This window comes from Galleria mellonella, unplaced genomic scaffold (genome assembly GCF_026898425.1).
Source record: "Galleria mellonella isolate WM207_F2 unplaced genomic scaffold, CSIRO_AGI_GalMel_v1 utg55, whole genome shotgun sequence".
NCBI classification, from domain to species: domain Eukaryota; kingdom Metazoa; phylum Arthropoda; class Insecta; order Lepidoptera; family Pyralidae; genus Galleria; species Galleria mellonella.
The window spans coordinates 4,596,368-4,618,591 of record NW_026442115.1 but is presented as its reverse complement, the minus strand read 5'-3'; the positions used below and the strand labels follow the sequence as shown (position 1 = coordinate 4,618,591).

General features: G+C 33.8%; 1 protein-coding gene across 1 annotated transcript in view; it reads right to left on the bottom strand.

Annotated features, from left to right (window-relative positions):
• Positions 1–22,224, bottom strand: part of LOC113521158 (titin) — a 48,105-nt gene that overhangs the window by 5,598 nt on the left and 20,283 nt on the right. The window contains exons 2-5 of the mRNA XM_026906590.3: positions 4,783–5,002; positions 3,671–3,810; positions 953–1,018; positions 45–178 (exon numbers count right to left, since the gene is read on the bottom strand). Coding sequence (XP_026762391.2) covers positions 45–178; positions 953–1,018; positions 3,671–3,810; positions 4,783–5,002 — 560 coding nt within the window. The remainder of the gene's footprint in view (positions 1–44; positions 179–952; positions 1,019–3,670; positions 3,811–4,782; positions 5,003–22,224) is intronic.

Genomic DNA, 22,224 nt, shown 5'->3' with positions numbered 1-22,224 from the left:
AAAATAAAATCCACAACATTTGACAGCATGAAACTGAGACATACTTGTTCCAAAATGTGTCTTCGTTCAAGTTCTTGACGATCAGGTCGTCGTTGGATCTTCGCTTTCAGTAAATCTCCAGTTTTTGCTCTTTCCAACTGTTTGCATTGTTCAAAATATGCCGCAGGTGTTTTTAAAGCTGAAAGCGTAAAAAAGACGTATGAATAAGGCTAATAATATAAAATATAAAATTTTTAATAATAAATACTACAACAGGTATTGAAATCTTTCTCTATTCGAAATTTGGTGTAAAATAATCAATCTTTTAATATAATAACAATACATAAAATAAATAACTAGATCAAATTATATTATCTTTTACAGTCTTTTTTCTTAATGACCGGTTTCCAAAAAGACATGCCAGAATTGTTTACTACATATATCAACAAACAAGCAGTTTATATAAAGCTCTCGGAATTGCACAGGCACTTGTTCAATATTTAACATAATGTATGGGGTCGTGTTCAGAGATATCGGAAACAAACATTGTATGTTTGCTTTTAATGAATGTTTGGATTAACCCAGTAGTCAGTGGCCGGCTTATATACCTACAATAAATGTGACAACACATGTACAACATTAGTACAAAGTACGTACATATAAAATAATAGGCACATTCTGTCACATAATAAAAATAATATATAGAAATATATAAATTTAATTGTAACTCTAATATAGTTGGTATTATTTCATACTGTTCAGTTGGAAATCTCATTAGCATAGCGTAACATTCGAATCGTAAATAAAATTCTTTCACCCACGCGCGTCGCGACATTCGCCCAGCAGCGGGGCGACCGCCGGCGGCGTCCCACCACAACTCCGATACACAGATTTGTCTCACGCTAATTACCTCGTGTCATATTTATGAACACCTACCATTTAATTCATTCAATAATAATATAGTTATACTTACGGGGCATAATTCCTTGTGCCACTAGCTGTGTGATGGGTCGTCGCATCATCAGCTTTACTTTCAATGCTGTTGAAATAATAAACAATTATATTAGGATTATGCCATACACAATATTTAAAAGAAAAATTATCTGAGAGGTTTTAATAAAATCTATCATGCTAAAATAATAATTCTTAAAAATGTAGTCTGCCTGTATGATTGTTTCAACATCATGCAAAAATTGCTGTAATAAATTGGATGCGGTTTTCACGTTAGGATTCCTGAAGGTATAACTTAAAATTTGTTTTATCATGATTACACCATTTAGAATTGGTCTATTTCATTGGTTTTTCTGCTATTAAAATCCATGGACGAAATAATGAGTAAAAAGTTAGTATTTTATAAATACACGGTTGAAACGAAGAATTACTTCAACAATTTGTAAACTAAGTAAGTCATGCGTCTATCTCTGAATTAAAAAAAACTATTTATTTTAACAATTCAGAGATAGACACATGTCACACACTCGCTCGCTTTAAACTCTACTGAACATATCGTCCGAAAAGCAGTTTTTTTTGCAATCTTTTAATAACCATCCCGTCGTCTCATTCGGGATTCTGCCGTAAAGCAGTTGTATTGCATGGCTGTGAAGGTTTTCGGTTTGAAGGGTGGGATGTGGCAGTGAATTTACGGGGTACAGAAACATAACGCCTTAGTCCTCAGGAAGGGCAGAGTATTGGGGGTATCATGGAGGAAACAGTATTTATCTGTTATGTCCATAATACTTTTCATATCTATAGGTGACGGTTACCACTTTCTGTCAGGTGAATCGTCAGCTTGTTTGCCATTCTAAGTAGTATAAAAAATATTTTATGGTATATTTTTTTTTGTATATAGTGCCTAATTTAGGAGTGCAGTATTAAATCTATATCTGTAAGTAAATTGAAGAAGTAATTTAAATTATATGATCTTTGATAGCACAATATAACCCATAAATATTCAATAAATAAATTTGTTCACTAATATTTCTATGAAAGTCATAAATAATATAAACTCATGGCTGCTTTAATTAATTATCTTTTTTACTGGCCAAATACAATTGCTCCATAAACTGTAGACTGCCTTTTGCATCAACAATGCACACTGATTGAATAGTTAGTACAACATTGTAAGACATAATGCTATGACGCCAAGTGACGAACTTTGACGCACGATACCGAATAAAATGCGGGTCGACGTGATCGATACGTCGATCATTATTCGATTATATCGATAAGTTCGTAGCGTAGGCGAATAGCTCTATATTCTTGTTTGCGTGTAGACAAGCGGGGAACAGCGAGCGACGGGCGGACAACGCTGGCCTGAAGCCAACATAAATAAACACTGCACAAGGAAACTAGTGTTATGCCGCGACCGTATTACAGACGAAACATTCACTACCACTGGGCCGAATATTGTGGGTTACTGGGCGTATTCACTTCACTCGAATTTCGCGTCACTCCTGCCTATAGTGAGTAACTAGCATGTTGGAAAATCTACAAGAATAATTATTATTAAAAACATAAACGATTTCTTTATGAACAAAACTCGTTTGCCAAGAATATGACTAACAATGTTTTCAATTCACGCCCACATTTATTTATGACATATTTTGTATGAGAAAACTATACGACAATAAGTATCTAGATGTATATCTATTGATAGTGGAGGCTGAGTCGTTTCGAATAGACAGAAGATCATCGAATAGAGGCTACAAATTACAACGGAAAGTTTTACCATGTTATATTCATAAATTAGGCAATTGAAAACAAAAATAAAAAATACATTTCATATACATTGTTGATTGATGTAGAATGAAGGCGTGCTGACAAGGGCTAAGGAGTTGTTTATTAGCAATGCGTGTGCGTGCGCAGACAGCCGACATAACATGGCCGGAAGAGCGGACCGCACTAGCATTCTAATGCAAATATAATATTAAACATCCACTTGTGAACGCAAGACCCGGGACGTCCGTCGCTAAGAGCCAGTATTTTATGCTCTTATCACAGAAATTTTATAGTCTCAGGCGCAGTGAGAGTTGTGAATGTTTCTGTCAAAAATGAGTCAGTTTCCAGATCATTATCTATATTCTAATGAGGTAGACTCACTGAGAATGCTCTAGTTCACACGAAACTTATGCATAATTCAAAAGAATCAGTTTTGATGAGCCCAAACTAGAAATGAAGATGGATTTGATTGGATAACGTATTAGTGCTCTGATTTATTTAGATGTCTGTATGAAAATAGTCATTAGTACTTTGCAATTATATTTTCCGAGAAATGAGGCAGCTCTGTCCTCATTTCAAATTAATGGCTTATTTTTCTATTTGCGAGTTGGGCGACACGAGGAGTGCTACATCATGTAACACGTTTTTCTTCTAACTGTTACAGGGTCACCGCGTCAAAACGTTTTGTACGAAACTAACTAGTAGGTAAACACTTGATCTATTTTTTACCATTTATTAATTTCCATACTTCTATTTATGGAGCGTAATTGTTAAAATATCTTAAATTTAATTATGTCTTTTAATTTTTACATGTGGCGAGGCTACCCTGAAACCTTTTTGAAAAACCTCATATTACTATTCTTTTACCAATTGGGCATTCGCAGTAAATATTTTTTAAAATCCTTTCAAATAGCGCTATTTTTTTGATACTCTTGTACTATATCAGTATGTTGAAATCATAAAAGATAATTACATTCTTTGTGTTTGCCCATAGCCGGTTGTAGGGGGCTGTCGTCGACGACCACCTTCGGCGGCGACACCCTCGGCGAGCTGGGCGGCTCGCTGGCACCGCTGCCGCTCGCCTGACGTCCAGCCATCTCCTCCGCACCAGAACTGAGTACACATAACAATATAAATGTTATTGCATTAATATAAGATATATACTTTGTATTATCATAAATTTTATGTGAATCGCATTAACAGAATATCACCATCTCATGAACTGTAAAACTAACGAGTAATAAATTATACCTATCATACGCATAGATAACGAAGCACCAACTTCAGGAGTTTTGTACTTTCTCATACATGCATGCGGCAACGAAACATATTTGCCAATAGATTCGTTGCCATGCAATGCCACTTGTATATCTCACTGCTACTAAAATTAGCTCTCGCTAATTTACCTATTCTTGCATATAAGTATTTGCATGGTACAGTATAATTTGAAATGTTCATGGTATAGTTATATATCTTAAAGATTTGTAAAGATATTTAGATGTTTTTTATTCAAATGGTTGAACGATTAATAAATATATAAATTAGTAAATAAAAGGACCTGATTATATGAGAATTAATATATATTATTAAATCTTAATGCACACGAACAGAGCCGAAAATAAAAATTCAGGTAAACAGATATTGACCACAAATACAAAATTAAATATAAAAATTGTATAAACAAAGAAAATAATTTGTGATCTATAGAGACAAGAACATACGAGTAATATTACCTATAGTATTTGTATGTTCTTCAATGTATGTATCAAGACTTATTAGATACGATAAAATTTGGTCGTAATGTTAACAGTTTCTAATGTTCTGTGTTATTCATGGTATGCTTCATGTCTAAGGCGACTGAGAATTTTCCCTTTGCTCAGTCTCATACATTGCATTGGTAGTTTACCTTATTCCTTGTTTATTTAAATTTGATTTTGTTCCATTCAAATTATTCCATATAAACATACTTAAATTTTGACAAATTTAATACAGGACCATTTAGAGGCTAAACTCGTTAAATTAAAAACAATAATCAAAGTTGCCGAAGAAATTGCTTAACATTGGCGACCAATTTAATAATAATACCTGAAGGTGTCGTCCGAAGGTGTAGCTGGCGTGCGCGGCGGCGAAGCGGGCGAGGTAGGAGAAGCGGCGCGGCTGCGCTCTCGCCGGTGCTGCGGCTTGAACCACTCCGGGTATATGGCGCTCAGCGTCTCTACCAGGTCGTGATCCAGCGTAACGCGCCACGACGCTCGCTCCTCCGAGCCCTCCGAGCCGCTGCCTCCGCCGCACGATGAACGGCTTTCTGGTAAAAAAAATGATGTAAGCTTTCTTTTGTAAAATCTCTAATGAAATAATTATCAGCAAGATATGAAACTTAAGGACGTACATACAGATGCACTATTCAAATTATTAAACCTAAAGGTCGCCTTTGTATGATTATGTAGAAAATAATTTATCTTTTTTAGATAAAACTTTGATTTGAATTGGCAGAATTGTTCATACTTAATTATGATTAATAGATATTGATTAAATATGCAATAAGTAAATGAATTTACAATGTTTTTCATTGCGCTTGTTTTTCAACACGAGTTTTAGCGTCATGATCTAGCCTATTCTATTTACGGTAATATACAGAATGCGTGCTCAAATATGCTTAGTTTTGTATAAACGTGCTTGAATGTCAGATTAATACTACAATCTAATAGTTCAGCAAACCGGAAGTGCGTCCGCGACTGATCTGAATAGAGTGCCATAGATAAAAGAAGTTTGAAAATGGTGGGCGCGGATTGCAGTTAATAGAAATAGGCGAGGCAATCCTGCGTAGCGGTGATTGTTTACGTTCATAGGTACTGATTGTTTCGGGTCCTTGAACGTGTTTGCGTGCGAGCGCGAGCGCAAAAGCGTACGTTTGGCTCTTTGATGCATTGGAATTGAGGAATGCCACTGTGGCTTTACGATTATAGGAATTGAGTGTGAAAGATTTTTATTTACCTACACACAGACATGTTAGTAAATTTAAAATTCCAATAGTTTCATTTTCCTAAAATAAATATTTCATTTATTTTTCTAAAAAAGGAAGTGACATGTTCAATATTTAAAAACTAGAATTGTTAATATAGATATCAGATTTTTGTATGGAGCATACTAAAACTTTGTGATTATCTCAATTTAGAAGTTCTATTTCAGTTTAAAGGGGTTATATAGTGATAAAATTATTGAATAAAAAGTAGATACGCTATGAAGACATAACATCTCGATCCTTAGGAGTAACAACGCAAAAGCGGTATCATGACCGGCACAGAATACACATGCACATTAATAACATACTTGTAATAAATACTTGTAACGGTGTGACATACAATCAAATGACAAAACCAGACAGACAAACAACGAAATTGTAAGAAATCTATATTAAAGATTTTGGAAACTTATAAAGGTTACAGAATAATATGGAAAAATAACCTCATATAGTATGTTGAGAATATATTCTAAATATCGTATGAATGTTTTAAACAGTTTCCAGAGGCGAGGAAAGATGGTTGTATTACGTAATGTTTAAAACTCGCAATAAAGCTGAAAATACGAGGGGGAATAAATAAAACATCTGTCCGCTAACGTGAGTTATGCAATATAAAACTAAAAGTTAGGTAAACAAATGCAAACTTCAAAAACATAAAATATATTTTGTTATAAAAATTGCATCAACAGGAAAAGTAATATCTGATCTATAAATATAACTAGACAATAGATAATTTATTTCAAAACTTCGTCACATCTCGTCTCTGTCTCTTTGGATATTTACAAAACCCACCCCGGTTTTGGTTACATAAATACAAATTCCTAATAGTTCCTAATTATTTTCGACTAGTTTATTATTTATTACGTATGCGCGAATTTCAGTAGTACGAATTCAATGAAATAGACTAATTCTAGATGGCATACCAAAATAAAACATACAGTAGATTTTAAGTTAGACCTTTTTTTATACCACTGAGGTGACAAACAAGCATACGACCTACCTGATGGTAAGTGGTTACCGTGGCCTAGTTAGAGTTTCAGGATTGCCATATTGACTTTTCACAGTTGTGAAAAGAAAAGAAAATACAATTTGATGCAGTAGTTTTTGCGTGATGCAGATTGCAAATAACCTTGTCGATAAAGAAATAGATGACTTTCTCTAATAACAGTAATAACGTTTACCTGTATGTACGTAAGGGTCATAATAGTCTGGTGTTAGTAATAAATATACCACCGATACTCAACAGCGGATAATTTAATAAGACACGTGTGTTACGCATCTTTACGTCGGTATTACAGAATACATTTTTGTAAACAATCTGGCACACGTGCGTACCGCTGACTCATTACAGTTTGGTGCGAATTATGACGGTAAGTACATGTGGGCACATAAAGGCCATTGCCAATTGAAATTCTGCACACAGAGGTGGAAACCATTTGTAAGTATTAATAGTTCTAATGGACTGCAACTAGATGGTATAAGTAAGCACATGATTTTCGTAAAATATTTAATTGTTAATCTTTTGCAAACTCGTCTACTAATCGTATCATTTTACTATAGATGTATATTTTTATAGGTAATAAAAATTAGCGACCTGTACCAGCTTCGCAAGGTATTTTTGAAAGTAAAAAACGGCCCTTGTTACTCGCTGATAATGTAGTTTAAAATTAGTATTTTCTTAATTTATCCATTATAAACAATATATCAAATCTTTTTTGTAATATAGTTTACTACTGTCACATTGTTGTACAATATTCTAACAAATAAATTATTATTATTATTTAGATACAAAAAAATTTAATTAATAAATTACAATATTTTGTCTGTGAAACATCTAATTAATTTCTTGGGTACATAATGATAGTAACCGGATTATTTGTAAAATGTGTGTTATTTTCTTTTATACCACAAAAGTGGCAAACAAGAATTCAGTCCAAATGATGGTAAAAGATCACTGTAGCTTATGGACGCCTGTCACACTAATCATACAGAGAGTGTCCGTTTCGAGCCTTAAAAACTTAATACACCCTTTTCGAAAGATCACAACTGTAATCTCTAAGAACAATCTCTGTATGAGCTCATTTCACAGCCTAAGCGTTCGCAGGAGAAAACTCTTCTGAAACTGCACTATACGCGACCATTTAGGTTTTAGCGTGTGAGGATGAATTCCGATGGAGAGTGGTGCGATGATAAAAAGTGGCTGCGGGTATCATTTTGAACAATTCCTCAGAACACAATTCGTTATACAAGCGGTAAAACACACAAGGAGAGGCAAAGTCTCACCTTACACAAGGGCTCCATACCGTCTGTGAGCTTGGGATCGTCGACAATTTTTATAGCCCATCTTTGAAACGAGTCACGAGGACTATAATAATCGAGGAATGGGAGAGAATGCTATATAAAATAATTAAGTCAACGTTTTGTACCGAAATATTTTTTGCAAAATGGTAAAAAAAGAATAAATAAATAAGAAATGATTAAATTCTTCCGTTGCATAGTACAGACAACTGATTAATGGCACAAGCATAGGTGTTTCCTTAATGGCTATTAATATATCGTACCGCAAATGCTGTTTGAAATGAAAGTTTAGAATGCTGCTAGCATTCTAAAATTTTGCCTAAGAAAAACAGACTTACATCAGCTAATTTCGAAACTAGAATGGCCAAATTTAAAAAGCTTTCTATGATGAAAGATAATAATAATTTGAATCTTGCAGAGAAGGTGGATAAGTTTTTTATACTACTATTGGTAGCAAACAAGCATACGGCCCATCTGATAGTAAAAAAGTCCTCTTTGAGCACATCAGTATCAACACTATTGTACTTTTCACATTTATACTGTCATCAATTCACTGTCGCTGAAAAGACTAATGGATCATCTTCAACATCATGCGATCACTAATTATTTTAGTAAGACCTATTAAATAATTATATGCCGTATTCAGTGAAATTATATTCACTTTTACTGAAAACTCCATGTTCAAGAATATTTAATTTATACTTATACATTTTAGTTTTTTAATGGATGATAATGGGATGGTAACCGTCTGCGCTAACGGTAAAGCTGTAACGCTGGCGTGACTCTAGTAAAGGATGATAGGTGAGAATGGAAATGAAGCTCAGTTAGCCCATCGTTATGAATACACCTGAAATTCAGCACAATGGTTTCCAAGGGAGACCACGTGGAGGTCAACCTGACAGAGTATATTGCTAGTAATAGGACTGGTAGTCCACATTACTATCAATCCCTTTCCCCCCTATACTTTATGGTTATAAGAACTTAAGTGAATTTCAACTGAAATGATATGAAATGTTACATCCGAAAATATAATACTGATTATTGATTATATCAGTATTATATTATACTGGTTATGGATGGACTTATTATTTTTCTATCTATATATTTCCGTTTGGATTGAATATGGACTATGATGAATATGATTATCATCTCAGCCATTATCCATCCACTGCTGAACATAGGCCTTCCCCATAGACTGCCATAAAGAACGACCCTGAGCCACCTGCATCCACTGACTTCATGCTGATATGATGATGATGATTAATAAATTTAGTAGAATTGGACAGACATAACAGAAAAAAATATTTTAAATTGTAGAATTCATGAAATAAGATTTTTTATACCAGAGATAAAAGGCAAATAATATACATAAAAACAGAACAACGAATTGAATACCTAACCTACTTTTTGTAGTCGGTAAAAAAATAGGCATTCTAAATAAAGCTTGAATTACAGTGCCAACTCTGATTCACGGATGCTGTTTAGGTATTAATAATGTTAGATACCGCTTTTCATAACGCATTTCCCTGACTCCCACGGCCTGGCGAGCGCGTCTGTCCCAGAATGTTCTTGCTATTGTCGTCCCAAGTGGAAATATGCACAGGGTGTGGTACCTACCACAAACAAAACTATGCTTACTTTTACTTCAATGAATAAGTAATGGTAACTCTAATAAGGTTTCAGATATATCACCTCAACCCTATGAAGCTGAAGTAGTGGGAATGATCACTCAATTATCCTAATAAATGAATTTTTAGTTCCTTTTCATTGCCATTTATAACAGTTTTACATTTTCTTTTTCTTTCCTTTTTAAACTTATTTTGTAAACCTCTTTCTTTTCTATATGCAACCATGGACACATTCTCAGACCATATTTGCTTCTGTCCTATTTCTTTTATCTAATTTCCTTTTCATTTATCTTGGTTTTCATTATTGTTTTTATATTTATTTATAATTCCACATATATTTTCTTTACATCTTCTTATGTTTTATATTCTAAAATAGACCTCAAACATCGTTTCCATATCCTGCTCTGTTTTGTTTATTACTATGTACTATTTTATTCGCAAATGTAAATATTAAATAAACATATAATAAATAGAATCGATTGTGTAACACATTGACTTTCAGAAATCCTCATCCATTGCGAATTCTTTTTCTGGTACAGATGTCGAGTCACCGACTATGATTTGTCTAGCGGTGACATCTCCCACACACAGTAATGTGCTACAAATATAATTTGATACTACGTGATACACTAATCATAAATACTTATTAAAAGGTAAAACCTTCATTATACAAAATTTAACTTTTAAGTTGACGTTATATCAAGATAGATTTATCTAATAATAACATACAAGTATGAACCAAATGAGAACGAATCAAAATTTTGATACAGAAACCTAATTGTCACTTTCGTCTGCATTAAGAGGAGCTCAAAACAATGGAAGCAATTTCCTCAATCACTAAGATGAATTTATAAGACGTTTAATGTTTCTTTAAGTTAGACTAGCTTTGTCCCCGACCTTGTTCGCATACACCTAGTATTTGGTCTATTTAATTTAAATATAGCGCACGATTTCTACTTATGAAACAGTTGAATATTATTACCCAGAGTTTACTTAGGTATGTAGCGACCACATGTAAGTAAATACCATACGTAATATACCACTGTATTTGTGTAAACCACAATATAGATAATATACATTTACCAACAAGCGGCTGAAAGGGTTATCTATTTAATAATGTAACAAATATTATTCAGATCTGTTGCCGATCAGATTTAGAACTTTAAGCCGACAAAATTAATGTAATAAAAACTAAAACTTTTTAAACTGCCAAGGTCACGTAAATACACAGCTAGTTATCCTTACTGATATTACAAATGTAAAAGTGTGCTGGTTTGTTATCATCTCTTGGCGCTCTTAACGACTTACTCAATGGTCATGAAATTTGGTAAACAAGTAGTATTTATGATGAGGAAGGAAATATATTACTTTTTAACCTAATCAATCAGACGGAGACTGTACAAAAGTCGTTTGCTTGGATACCTATGTCCCATTCGTGTTTCTACCGTGAAGGAGATGTGTTTGCATAGCTGTGTTTTAATTTGAAGGATAGGATATGACAGTGAATTTACTGGATACAAAGGTATAATACCTTAGTCTTCAACAATAGCAATTCATGGAGTGTATCATGGACGAATCAGTATACTCTGTTATGTCCATGGTATTGTTCATGTCTATAGACAACGGTTACCGCTTTCCATCAGGTGGGCCGCCAGCTTATTTGTCATTAGAAGTTGCATAAAAAACAATTCATACAGACAAAGTAGCGGGTAAAAACTTATAAAATATAAACGTAGTCAAACTGACAACTTTTTCTTTAAATACAGGTCAAGGTTTGTCTCACTAAAAAGACGAAATAAAAACACCGGTAATTTGGTCGCATGCGCGTAGCGTAGCGCAACACGTCAATCAAACAGCAAGCGATGTGGTTGTGCGGACATACGGCCGACGGTGATGTTCACAGTGCCCTAATCTGTTTGATCTTTAACTGATGCATCACATTTTAAGAGCTAAACAACTCTTGCAGAATTGATTTATGAACTGAAGAAATCTATAATGTTCAAATTATGTAAAAATAGAACAATCCGAAAACCTTTTGCACATTGCTATTAAATTCAGGCTGATATACATAAACTATCTAAATAGGTTTAATTTTCAACTAATGCATTACATTTTAAGAGATAAACTACTCCTACATATTTATCTATCTTCACACTAATTTCCTTGCAGGGTAGGCAAAGAGAATTGGGTGTCAAAGACCTCTAATCTTACATACTTTGTGGACTATCAATACTCGTCGAGACGAATTACTACTCTTATAATGTAATATAATAAATTCTGCACAATTACAACTTAAAAACGTTCTGACCTTTTTTGTGTATTACAAATGAGCTGTAAATAAAATTTATCTATGCCATAAAATCTAAAAGTCGAGCTTCTAATTAAACGATTTTATAGAGGACAATATCTAGTCCAACTTTGCTCAATAATATAAATGCATAAAGAACTATGATCATTTCTATTTTGTAAGACTGCAGTAATGAACAGTTTTGTACGTTATTATTATCAAGCATTTAAAACTGTAAATGAAATTAGACAAAAAGACATTAGAAACTACATACATTTTTTTTCCAGCAAAACGTTTTGCAAAGACATCGTAACAATACTTAGTTCAAATTAGTGATAGGTTTCTACAAGTAAGAAAAATTTGCTGTGATTGGTGGAACTTCTAAAGCTAAAAGGTAAGCAAAAGTCATGGAAGGAGAACTATGAATCGTACGTCACTGGTTGTATGGAATAAAAAGGTGCAATTAAAATATATTTATATAACTAACATATATTATATACTGCAAACATAAACTCAATGAATTAAGTACTTACATTTTTTAATTTTCGGCAGCCGAGAAAGTTAGATAATAAACTTTTCTGAGAAATTAAAAACCAAAACAAACTGACATCGAAAGTAGTACAATAGGTGTACAAGTTTACCGTGATATTGTTAATAAATAAAAGCGTTTAGTGAATGAAGTTCCGCGAGGGTACACGTCATCAGAGGCTGCTGCGGTGACGTTACTCTGCACACGGCACTGACCCACGCGTGGGCGCAGCCACCTGTCTTCGCCCACCATAATATATATATTGTTTATCAACTTAAATCGTGACAACTAAAGCGTTATTTGGTCAGTATTTTCCTTACTATTATCATATAATATCTAATACATCTGTTTAAATTAATTTATTTAAATCAATATGAAAAAAAAAATAAAGGTAAGAGAGCAACGTGTTTTAAAAATTACCAATGTAATATAGTACCAATATATTCGAAACAATTAGGATTGGCTAATTTTTACCGGCGACTTCATACGTGTAACTGGTATATAGTGTATTGCGTGATTTTGTTCAGCTCAATCAAACGTGATAAAAAGTAACCTATATCTTTCTGCATCTCAACAGTACCTGTTTAATTAATTATACTGCATATCTACATATACAATGATAGATAGTAAAAATGTAATCTTCCTGTGAATAGGAGAAAATATAAGTATTCTTAAGAATTTGGGTCGCGCTCAGTCCTGGCATGTATCAAATGCCAACTTTCATTATGGTGCCTATTCCAAGACAAACACACTCACAATTCTCCATAGTGTTAAGCTAAATATGATTTGTGGGACAAATCTCGGGCGAGCGATGACAGAGTTGTGGAGAATGACCCCGTTAAACCCGCCAAGCTCGGATTCAGGCACACCAAGCTGTCTTGACTTTAACATTCATCTGTCTCTGCGAATGTCTCAGAATTGAATTGATTTAACCTACAAGTTACTCGAGACAGATTTTTTTTTTTTCATAGACGACATTGTCTATTTATACATTTTTGTTTTATATTAATATTTTTACACACGACTTCGTTCCTAATTATAATGAATATGTGCATGCCGGATTTCATAACAAATGGAGTCATTGAGATGCTAGAAAACACACAGATTATTTACATATTATTAATTAGATTTAAGGATCTTTTACAAGGAGTAAGTACAATGATATACACATGTTCCACCATTATGCTTACAGAGTTATGTAATAGAAGAAAATTCGTAACAGCGAATTATCCCGTTATTGTGGAAATTCTGGAAAATGTCTTTCATTTTCATCTAACGAACCCCTGCGGAAACTTATAAATAAATATCTGAAAGCGTTTAGGAGGTTATTAAATATAAGTGTACCAATTTCTATGCCGATTATTTGGTGCCTGCCTATACTTGCACAACACGTATAAGTTTGGATTACCACACTAGGCTAAATTCGGAACTCAATTGACTTTCGTAAGTCGATGAATGAATTGCCAGCAACGGTAAACGCGCTTTCCTTACTAAGCCACGATTAGTATTTGTATAAAATTTGTAAAGTTGTCTAATCTATTTGTTTAACTTACATTTTTTAATTAAAGTCGCGAATAAGATGACAAAACATGTAATCAAAATGTTAAAGCAAAATAACTTTATAACAAACTAGCGGCCCGTCTCGGCTTCGCACGGGTGGACATTTTTACATTTTAAAAAGTGGTTATTGTGACATAACGAAAATAGTTGGACATATAGTATCGCGAAGTTTTTTGTAGTTATTGACCATTAAGACTGCACACGCGACGGAAGCTAAAAAATGGAGTAACTTCTCCTGTTTTGTTCACTGCTCTACTCCTATTGATTGTAGCGTGATGAAAAGTATACTATAACCTACCCAGGAGTATGAAGTTAGTTATTTTAGTTTCGTTAAAATCCGTCGAGTAGTTTTTGTGTCTATAACGAACATACAGACAGACAGACAAAAATTTTACTGATTGTATTTTTGGCATCAGTATCGATCACTAATCACCCCCTGATAGTTATTTTGGAAATATATTTCATGTATAGAATTGACTTCTCTACAGATTTATTATAAGTATAGATATAGATTAACCTTATCGAAATTGAAAATGGAACCCTCAAAACGAGGCGCACTATCACTATAAATACAGAGACCGAGGATACCAATGTGTACATACAATAATATACGTACACGAAAGCCGTTATTTATGAAATGTTATTAAATAGGTTTATAGACGATAGATACATCGGCGATAAACAGACATCTCTCATAAAAACTACATTGTTTTCGATAAATTTTTCATTACTACAAATCTGAGATAATGTGTAGGTGTTTGATGAGGTACAGTACACTGTTAATTTGGTATTAAAACAATATTTGGCAGCACTGATTACGAATATTTTTGTGATCTTACTGCTTTGAAATTACTACAAACATCGTTGGTAATGATAACAAACGGAGATGTCCCTGTTTGTTATCATATTAGAATCAAATACATCTGCAAATAATCAAATATCAATTCGCTATTCCTAATTCATCCGATGTCAGTGCAGTTATAACATTGCCGAAACATTGGAAACTGCTTTTTTATACCACAAAACTAATAAGAAAGCATACGACCTGCCTGATAAACTTAGGTACTTACCAACCTAAGGAACATTTTATATACATTGAAGCTAAAACCATAGCGGGCTGATGACGTAAAAGGATGTTTTCAGCGAGTCGGCAACAGTGGCCGTCTGTTTATCGTCAGAGCACAGTTAGAGTTACACCCAGTCTTAGCCTATGGCGAAGTGCAGCTGTAAAAACACACAGAATTACCACTTCTACCGTTCGAAATCGCAATAGCTGTGGGTTCAAATGGTGTGATACGCCCGTTACGCAAGCGGCAAAAACGCCCACGTGAATGGCAATATAACAACCTTGTAAACAATCCCATGTTTAGGCGATGGCGCCGGCATCGATATCATAACATTAATCTAAATAAAAGTCAGTTACGTAACAGAAGTCTTACGTAGTATTATGGGAGACATTTTAAGATGAACATTAGGTATAAACATTTTCACACACACATTTATAATTTTCATTCAAATTATTAGCCTCGCAACAAGTCCGCCTTCTTATCCGTGCTAACATTATCTTAAAATACGTCGTCGTCGACGGAAAATCTATAAATTTAAAGAAAGCAAAAAAACATTTAATGTATATAGATAGTTTTATCTCCTATAGTCAAATGAGCCAAAGCACTTTCAGTCTCGGTATTTGAAAGAATGTTATTTTCAGTGTAGATGGTATTTGAATGGATTCTTTAAAAAATTGTATTGTTTTCAATTTAGCTAAACGTTACATTTCCTGCACCTGTCGGTACGGATAATACAAAGTATACAATCATGACTATTAGGTATCTACAATATGTAGATCTAGAAATAGTACTCAATTTTGATTAGCACCGCTATACCTAGCTCCGCGGAATAAGTACGATATTATTTATGAGCGCAATAATCTCAAAGCAGACGTTGAGTACAATGACCGGCTTTTAATTTGCGCCTTTTTTTATGCAATTTTTCAATTTAATAGTCAAAGAGAGAAAAAATTGCCTCATTTTAAGTCACTGACGCAAATCTTTGGGTATAAATCACACCAATATTATTAGATTTTAAATAAGTCGATGAACATTTAGTGTGGTTATTTTATTTACAATTTTATGTGATATCAAAATATAGAAACATTGCTTATTACTATAACACAACATTATATTTAAGTGACATTTTCACGGAATTAATTCACAAATTTGCTATGAGAATGACTATTATATAATATCATTCGGATATAACAATTTTATACATTCATTTTACATGGTTTAAGTCAAGGTAGTTCAGATATAGGTATCAGAATTACAGCAGCTGTTGAAATAGAAGTCAAGCTTAAGCTAAATATGTAACCTTGGATTCTTGCGTCGGTAGTTATACGATAAAGACAATCACGCCACTGATTAATCTGAATTTATAGTCATTGGCAGCCGAGCGGAACACACAATTAACTGAAACACTTGTAAATTGTCTCACGGAGACAGTGTGAAATAACTTCCCAACTATCTCTTAGGTCTCAGCCTCTCAGCCGGTGATCATTTCCTTGGCAACGTTGTAGTCTTGGACAACACGACTACTCTGTTGAACAAAGTGCCAAATTAAACATCGTCGATCAAATGGCCCATTCGCATTTAATACCTCTCTCTACTAACTGAATTATTTTTCATAGTCCACATCTATTATTACTATTCTTACTGGTTCAACAAATTTACCAATAATTTCGAAACCTATTTATGTTAATTGCGCACTTTTTTAAGTCATAACAATGGCACTTCAGTATGCCTTTTAACAACAACGATTAAAATACAAATAACACAAGTAGTGATGGCTAATAAATTGTAGCTCTTTATAGACGAGTTAGCGGCACAATTCTAGTTTATGAATAGTTTGTCAGTCAATACGGATCGACCAGTCGGGATTTAGAGCTAATGGTGGTGTATCATCAACGATGCGGTGGCGGTGGCGTCTCAAGCAGAATGTTCACACGTGCTGTCCTCCATTCATTGGTCATGTTTCACGTACGAGCCGGCACAGGACGCTCTGGCACAGTGCCGCGTGACGGTGTCTTGCTACGATGGGAGAAATTAACGCAAACATTCAAAAATTAACATCGGTCCAAATCTAAATTAGTATGCGGTTACAACAGATTTCAAGGGTGCCTGTACAATAGATAAGATTTATGTTAGCTTGTTTTCTTTAATATTGAATGAGTAAAATATATTGAAAGAGGTTATTTATACAAGCGACATGAATAGATAAAAGAATTGACAAGTGTTCTATAGAAGGAAAAGTACTAAACTAAGCGACGTGGAATATACGCTTGCATAAAATATGAAATCCGCTTTCAATCTCGGAATGTCTTTATTCCCTTAATTAAAAAAAATAAAAGCATTGCTTGATAAATGATTACATCAATACATAATAACCTAAATGATAATTAAGTATTTATACTTCCTTCGACATATTATGAATAATATTTACTCATATGAATATAAATATTTTTTGGTAAATAAGTTATCCTATGTAAATGGAAATAATGCGCAAATTATGCTAATAAGGCAGTCAGTTATAAGATATGTGACTCTTAGATTTAAATATTATCTATAATAAAATGCATAATTATAAATCACTAGACGTTTCCCAACACTTTACCCGCGTTAATCAGTATACAAAATGTTCTATGTTAAATTAGGACATAACCTCGTGTACCAAGTTTTATTAAATCCGTTCCACCAATTAAGCGTGATTGAGTAATAAACATCCAAACAGCTTAACTTTTAACATATATCCTACAAAGATTAACTGTTTACCGATAGGAACAAATACTGAAAGCTAAAAGTGGCAGGTGTATTCTAAATTAAATTATGCATTAAATGTGTCTAAAGAAGACAATTATAAAAATCTATTTGTATAAACAGCTGCAGATGTAGGTAGAACATAAAAGCAAGTCATGTTATAAACATATATAACGATCATTAAGACATTAGACATTGATCAACAATATCATCAGGCGAATATTAGAAAAGAACTAAAGTTGATCGTAAATTGTTGCGATCTATAAGGGAGCATAAATAACGTTTAGATAATATTCATAAAGGGCTAGTCGGCCAAGCGAATAATAAACGAGCAAAGCGAGCACTGTTTTAGGTCAACGCTGAACAAATACCAAACGGGTCGCTCGGACGCTTCCGTGGTCTATTTCTGAACTGCATGTCGTGATGTTGAGGACTGCGCTGTTGTTGCGACTTTCGCGATGTACGCTACCAACATCGCGCGCCAATACACTTTAACGCGTATTGCGAAAAAATTCACAAATGACATTAAAGCCCACGCATTTAAGTATTTTCGTTAATGCTTTTTCGAATTATAAACAACATTGGCAGCAATTGAAAAGACCCGACATTGGGTTTTGAATTTTATAATTTGCCGTAGAACATGGTATGTTAAGTTTTAATTGTCACGATATAACTGGAAGAACAAAATATACACACTTGTATGGAGTAGTATTAATTTTTTTGCAATGATATTATGGATACGTACGACATGAGAATATCGTAGACGTGCAGGGAAATTTAAAGACTGAACAACTGTAAACATTTATCTCTCCTAATACTCGTATATCGTGATGGTAATATCGTATAATAACATATCGAACTATGCTATATTATAAAAACGTTCATTGAATGTTCCAATCTACTACATCAATCCGTACTATCGTAAATTGTGCTTATCGATTACATGTGTAGATTTTCAATCTAAAAGAGCAGCGTTTGATTACGCATTGATCAGGTACAGATTGCGGAAGTGATCATTCGTATTTCGCGTAGCGGGCAACCCGATTCAGTCGACGTCTCCATTCCTATAATCTAAATAAGGAGCAAAAGTTCAACGGCCCGTCTCAACTGACTAGGAAGAAAACATCCAGAGACACGCTGTTCACGTCACGATTCTGCCTTTTTTATAACACTCCATCGTTCTTAAAAATGCGATACGATATTAACAGAATCTATCGCACAACCAATGATTAAAATTAGATTATTTGGGATCAATATTTAAACTAATCATAAGATGCAGTCCGCAGTGTGTCATACACTTGTTAAAATCAGATATAATGTAGGTCATTATACGTGTGGTCACCTGTGTACTCATATTGTGATGTACATTGCAATCGTCACAAAAGAATATAGGCTTAAAAACAGAAAGTGAAGAGAACTACTTTTCACTGACGGTAGGAAAGGCGGCACATATGACGTAGTCCTTTGGCAAGCACTGAGGCGTGAGACAGGAATTGCGTAAAGGTGTCGTGAACACTTCATTCGGACTGTCTCTGAGAACTTTTCACAACAATGAAAGCATAGAAATACCATTATCAATCGTCAACAAGAATAGAAACAGTTTTAGTACGAGTTCGTGACATACGTACTCGTGCCTAATTTATAAATGTAAATAATAGTGACTTGACGATGATGTATTAAAATGATAACTATGAAAATATTAAGAACCAAAGGAAGAAAGCGACTTATTACCAATTAGTATGACGTTTGTTACCAGGGTTGAAGAAAAAAGATAGAAAAACCCGACTAGGGCTTGTACTTTTATTTAATGAATAACAATGGAATGGTATCCCCGCCTGCGCTAACGGTTTATGCAGACGGGACACTAGTGAGAGATGATAGGTGAGATGAAAAGACAGGTCAGCTAGCAGTTATCGTGATGAATATCGGAAAATCAGCATAATGGTTTTCAAGGGGGATCACGAAGAGGTCGACCTGTTGGGATATATTGCTAGCAATGGAATTGGTAGTCCGCATTACTAACAATCCTTTCCCCACCATGACTTGTACTTTCTACCGAATAAAACTCTAAGTTTTTTCTTATAATATTTAAAGTTGTTACAACTATTAAAACTCGAGGGAAAATCGATTGATCGTTAGTAATGCAGTCTAATAGTCAATTGCTAGTAATTTGCCCTATCAGGTCGACCTCTACGCGGTTCCCATGGAAACTACCTCCATTGACAACTGGCCAGTTAGCACAACGTGATGAATTTCATAATTCGTATGAAATTCGTCACGTTGTGCTAGCCTGTTTTCATCCTCATCTATCATCCTTCACTGGTGTCTCATCAGCGTATACCAATAGCGAAGATGGGGTTATCATTCCATTATCACTCACTAATAAAAAACTACTAAATCTCATTGTAATTTCAAAAGCCGTGACGAGTACCTGAATAATATGTAGAAAACCTTTTTCATGAGATCACAGAAACCCATCAGCCATCCCGACAAGACAAAAATACGGAGTGACACTGAGAATAAGATTATAAAAAATATAGATACAACAAAAATAATTGTTGTATATACAAGCTCCTTTAATACTGCAATTTTAGATTAGTACGAAGAAAAGTTTTCATAAAAATTAATTCGATTAGAGTAAAAAATAGAAAATAACAAAATGGCTTCTACATTTATTATCAGTAAATTGTCATAATCTTATTCCTGTAACAAATCGTATGCTGTTTTTATAGTTCCCGAAAGTCTAACTTAAAATCAGGTGTACGTTTTATCTTGAGATACGTCTTCGAAAAGTGGTGTACTTCATTAGCTTTCCTATTTGTCAAATCACGTAAAGTAGCGGGCGATAAGGTAATGATGAATATATAAGTAGATCCTCAGTTGTATCAGATTGTGTTAATTTAATAGAACAAAAGGCATTCAATGAGACAAGAGCTTGTAGAATTATTGAACTAAACTACAAAACTTAAACGTGGAAAAATTTTGGAACACTTCCAAGTAGCTGATTGATGAGGATGGTCATTTCGTACACGGCCAATCCCGAGCTTTTTCTTATTATTTAGTAAAGTAGTGGACGAGTCTATTTCTGTGACGCGAAAAACAAGCCGCCACAAAATATGTCGCCTAGTCACAGAAAAATAAATCATTATAAATATTTTTCATTTACGAAGTTGTTATTATTGAGACAAATTAAACGTGCCAGGTAAGTGCATAACATATTAAACGAGATGTATAAACGTACAAAACAAACGCTTGTAAAAACTAGTTGTTTAATTTATTTTGTTAAAATTATTTTATTTAAAAATTAATATCGGGCAAAAAATAAAGATCGGAAATAATCAAACCTATATCGAATAAAAGGAAAAGAATCCTGGAAATTCAAGATTAGTTCAAACTAATTTGACCAAGATGGTGACCGCCAGTGAGAAAAATTTAATAAAAAAAATTTTTTTTTTTCTATACTGCATAATAGCATTAGTAGTTAGACATAGGTCTCTCACAAAGTGTAAGAACCGCATCTGTCCTTTATGCATCCAATATATGGGGTTGCCTGCAAAAAATATATATATTTGCATTAAGACCTGATCCTACGGTTCTGTAAAATTTCTCTTAAAAAAATCTTGTGTCCAACTAATCCATCCAATACATCAAACACTACAATATTGATGTTTATCGGTAAAATAAATTGTTACAAACGTTATTCAATTAACATACAAATTACTATCAGAAAAATTTTAATGAAATAAAAATGTATTTTCTGTAATCTATAACGGGATCGGGTGTTAGGGATTCATGAGGGCAAAGCCAGTGATTAATTATTAAAGTAAAGCTCTCATTTTGGCCACTGAAACATGCGTAGGTGCATCCGAATGCGCTTAGCGACGAGATAAATAAAGCTAAATGATCCACATTTTGCACTATGTGGATTAAATTCGCAACGTGATTATACTCGTACAAATACCAGCTGTTTTCTTACATATTAAATTGTAATTATTTCAATCAGACACATTTTTGGATACACAATTGGGAGCTTTTATTTATTTTATTTAAATAATTTTATCGACCAAAAGAACATATGATACAAAAGGCGGACTTAATGCTAGTAGCATTCTCTACCTGTCAACCTTTGGGATAAACTGAATCACGAACGCGGTACTTCATTACTGGGATAGGTAAAAAATAATAATAGTGTATATATAATAATAATTAATATATACTTAATTAATATAGAATAATGATGATTAGCAAACAATTATTTATGAACACAGAGCGACTCTAAACTGGTTAGTTTAGAATACGGACATCACAACAACAATTCTATATTACGACACCAGGTGGCGCCACAAGTTGAAAATAAACCATATATTTTTAAAATTTAATTTTTTTCTAGCAAC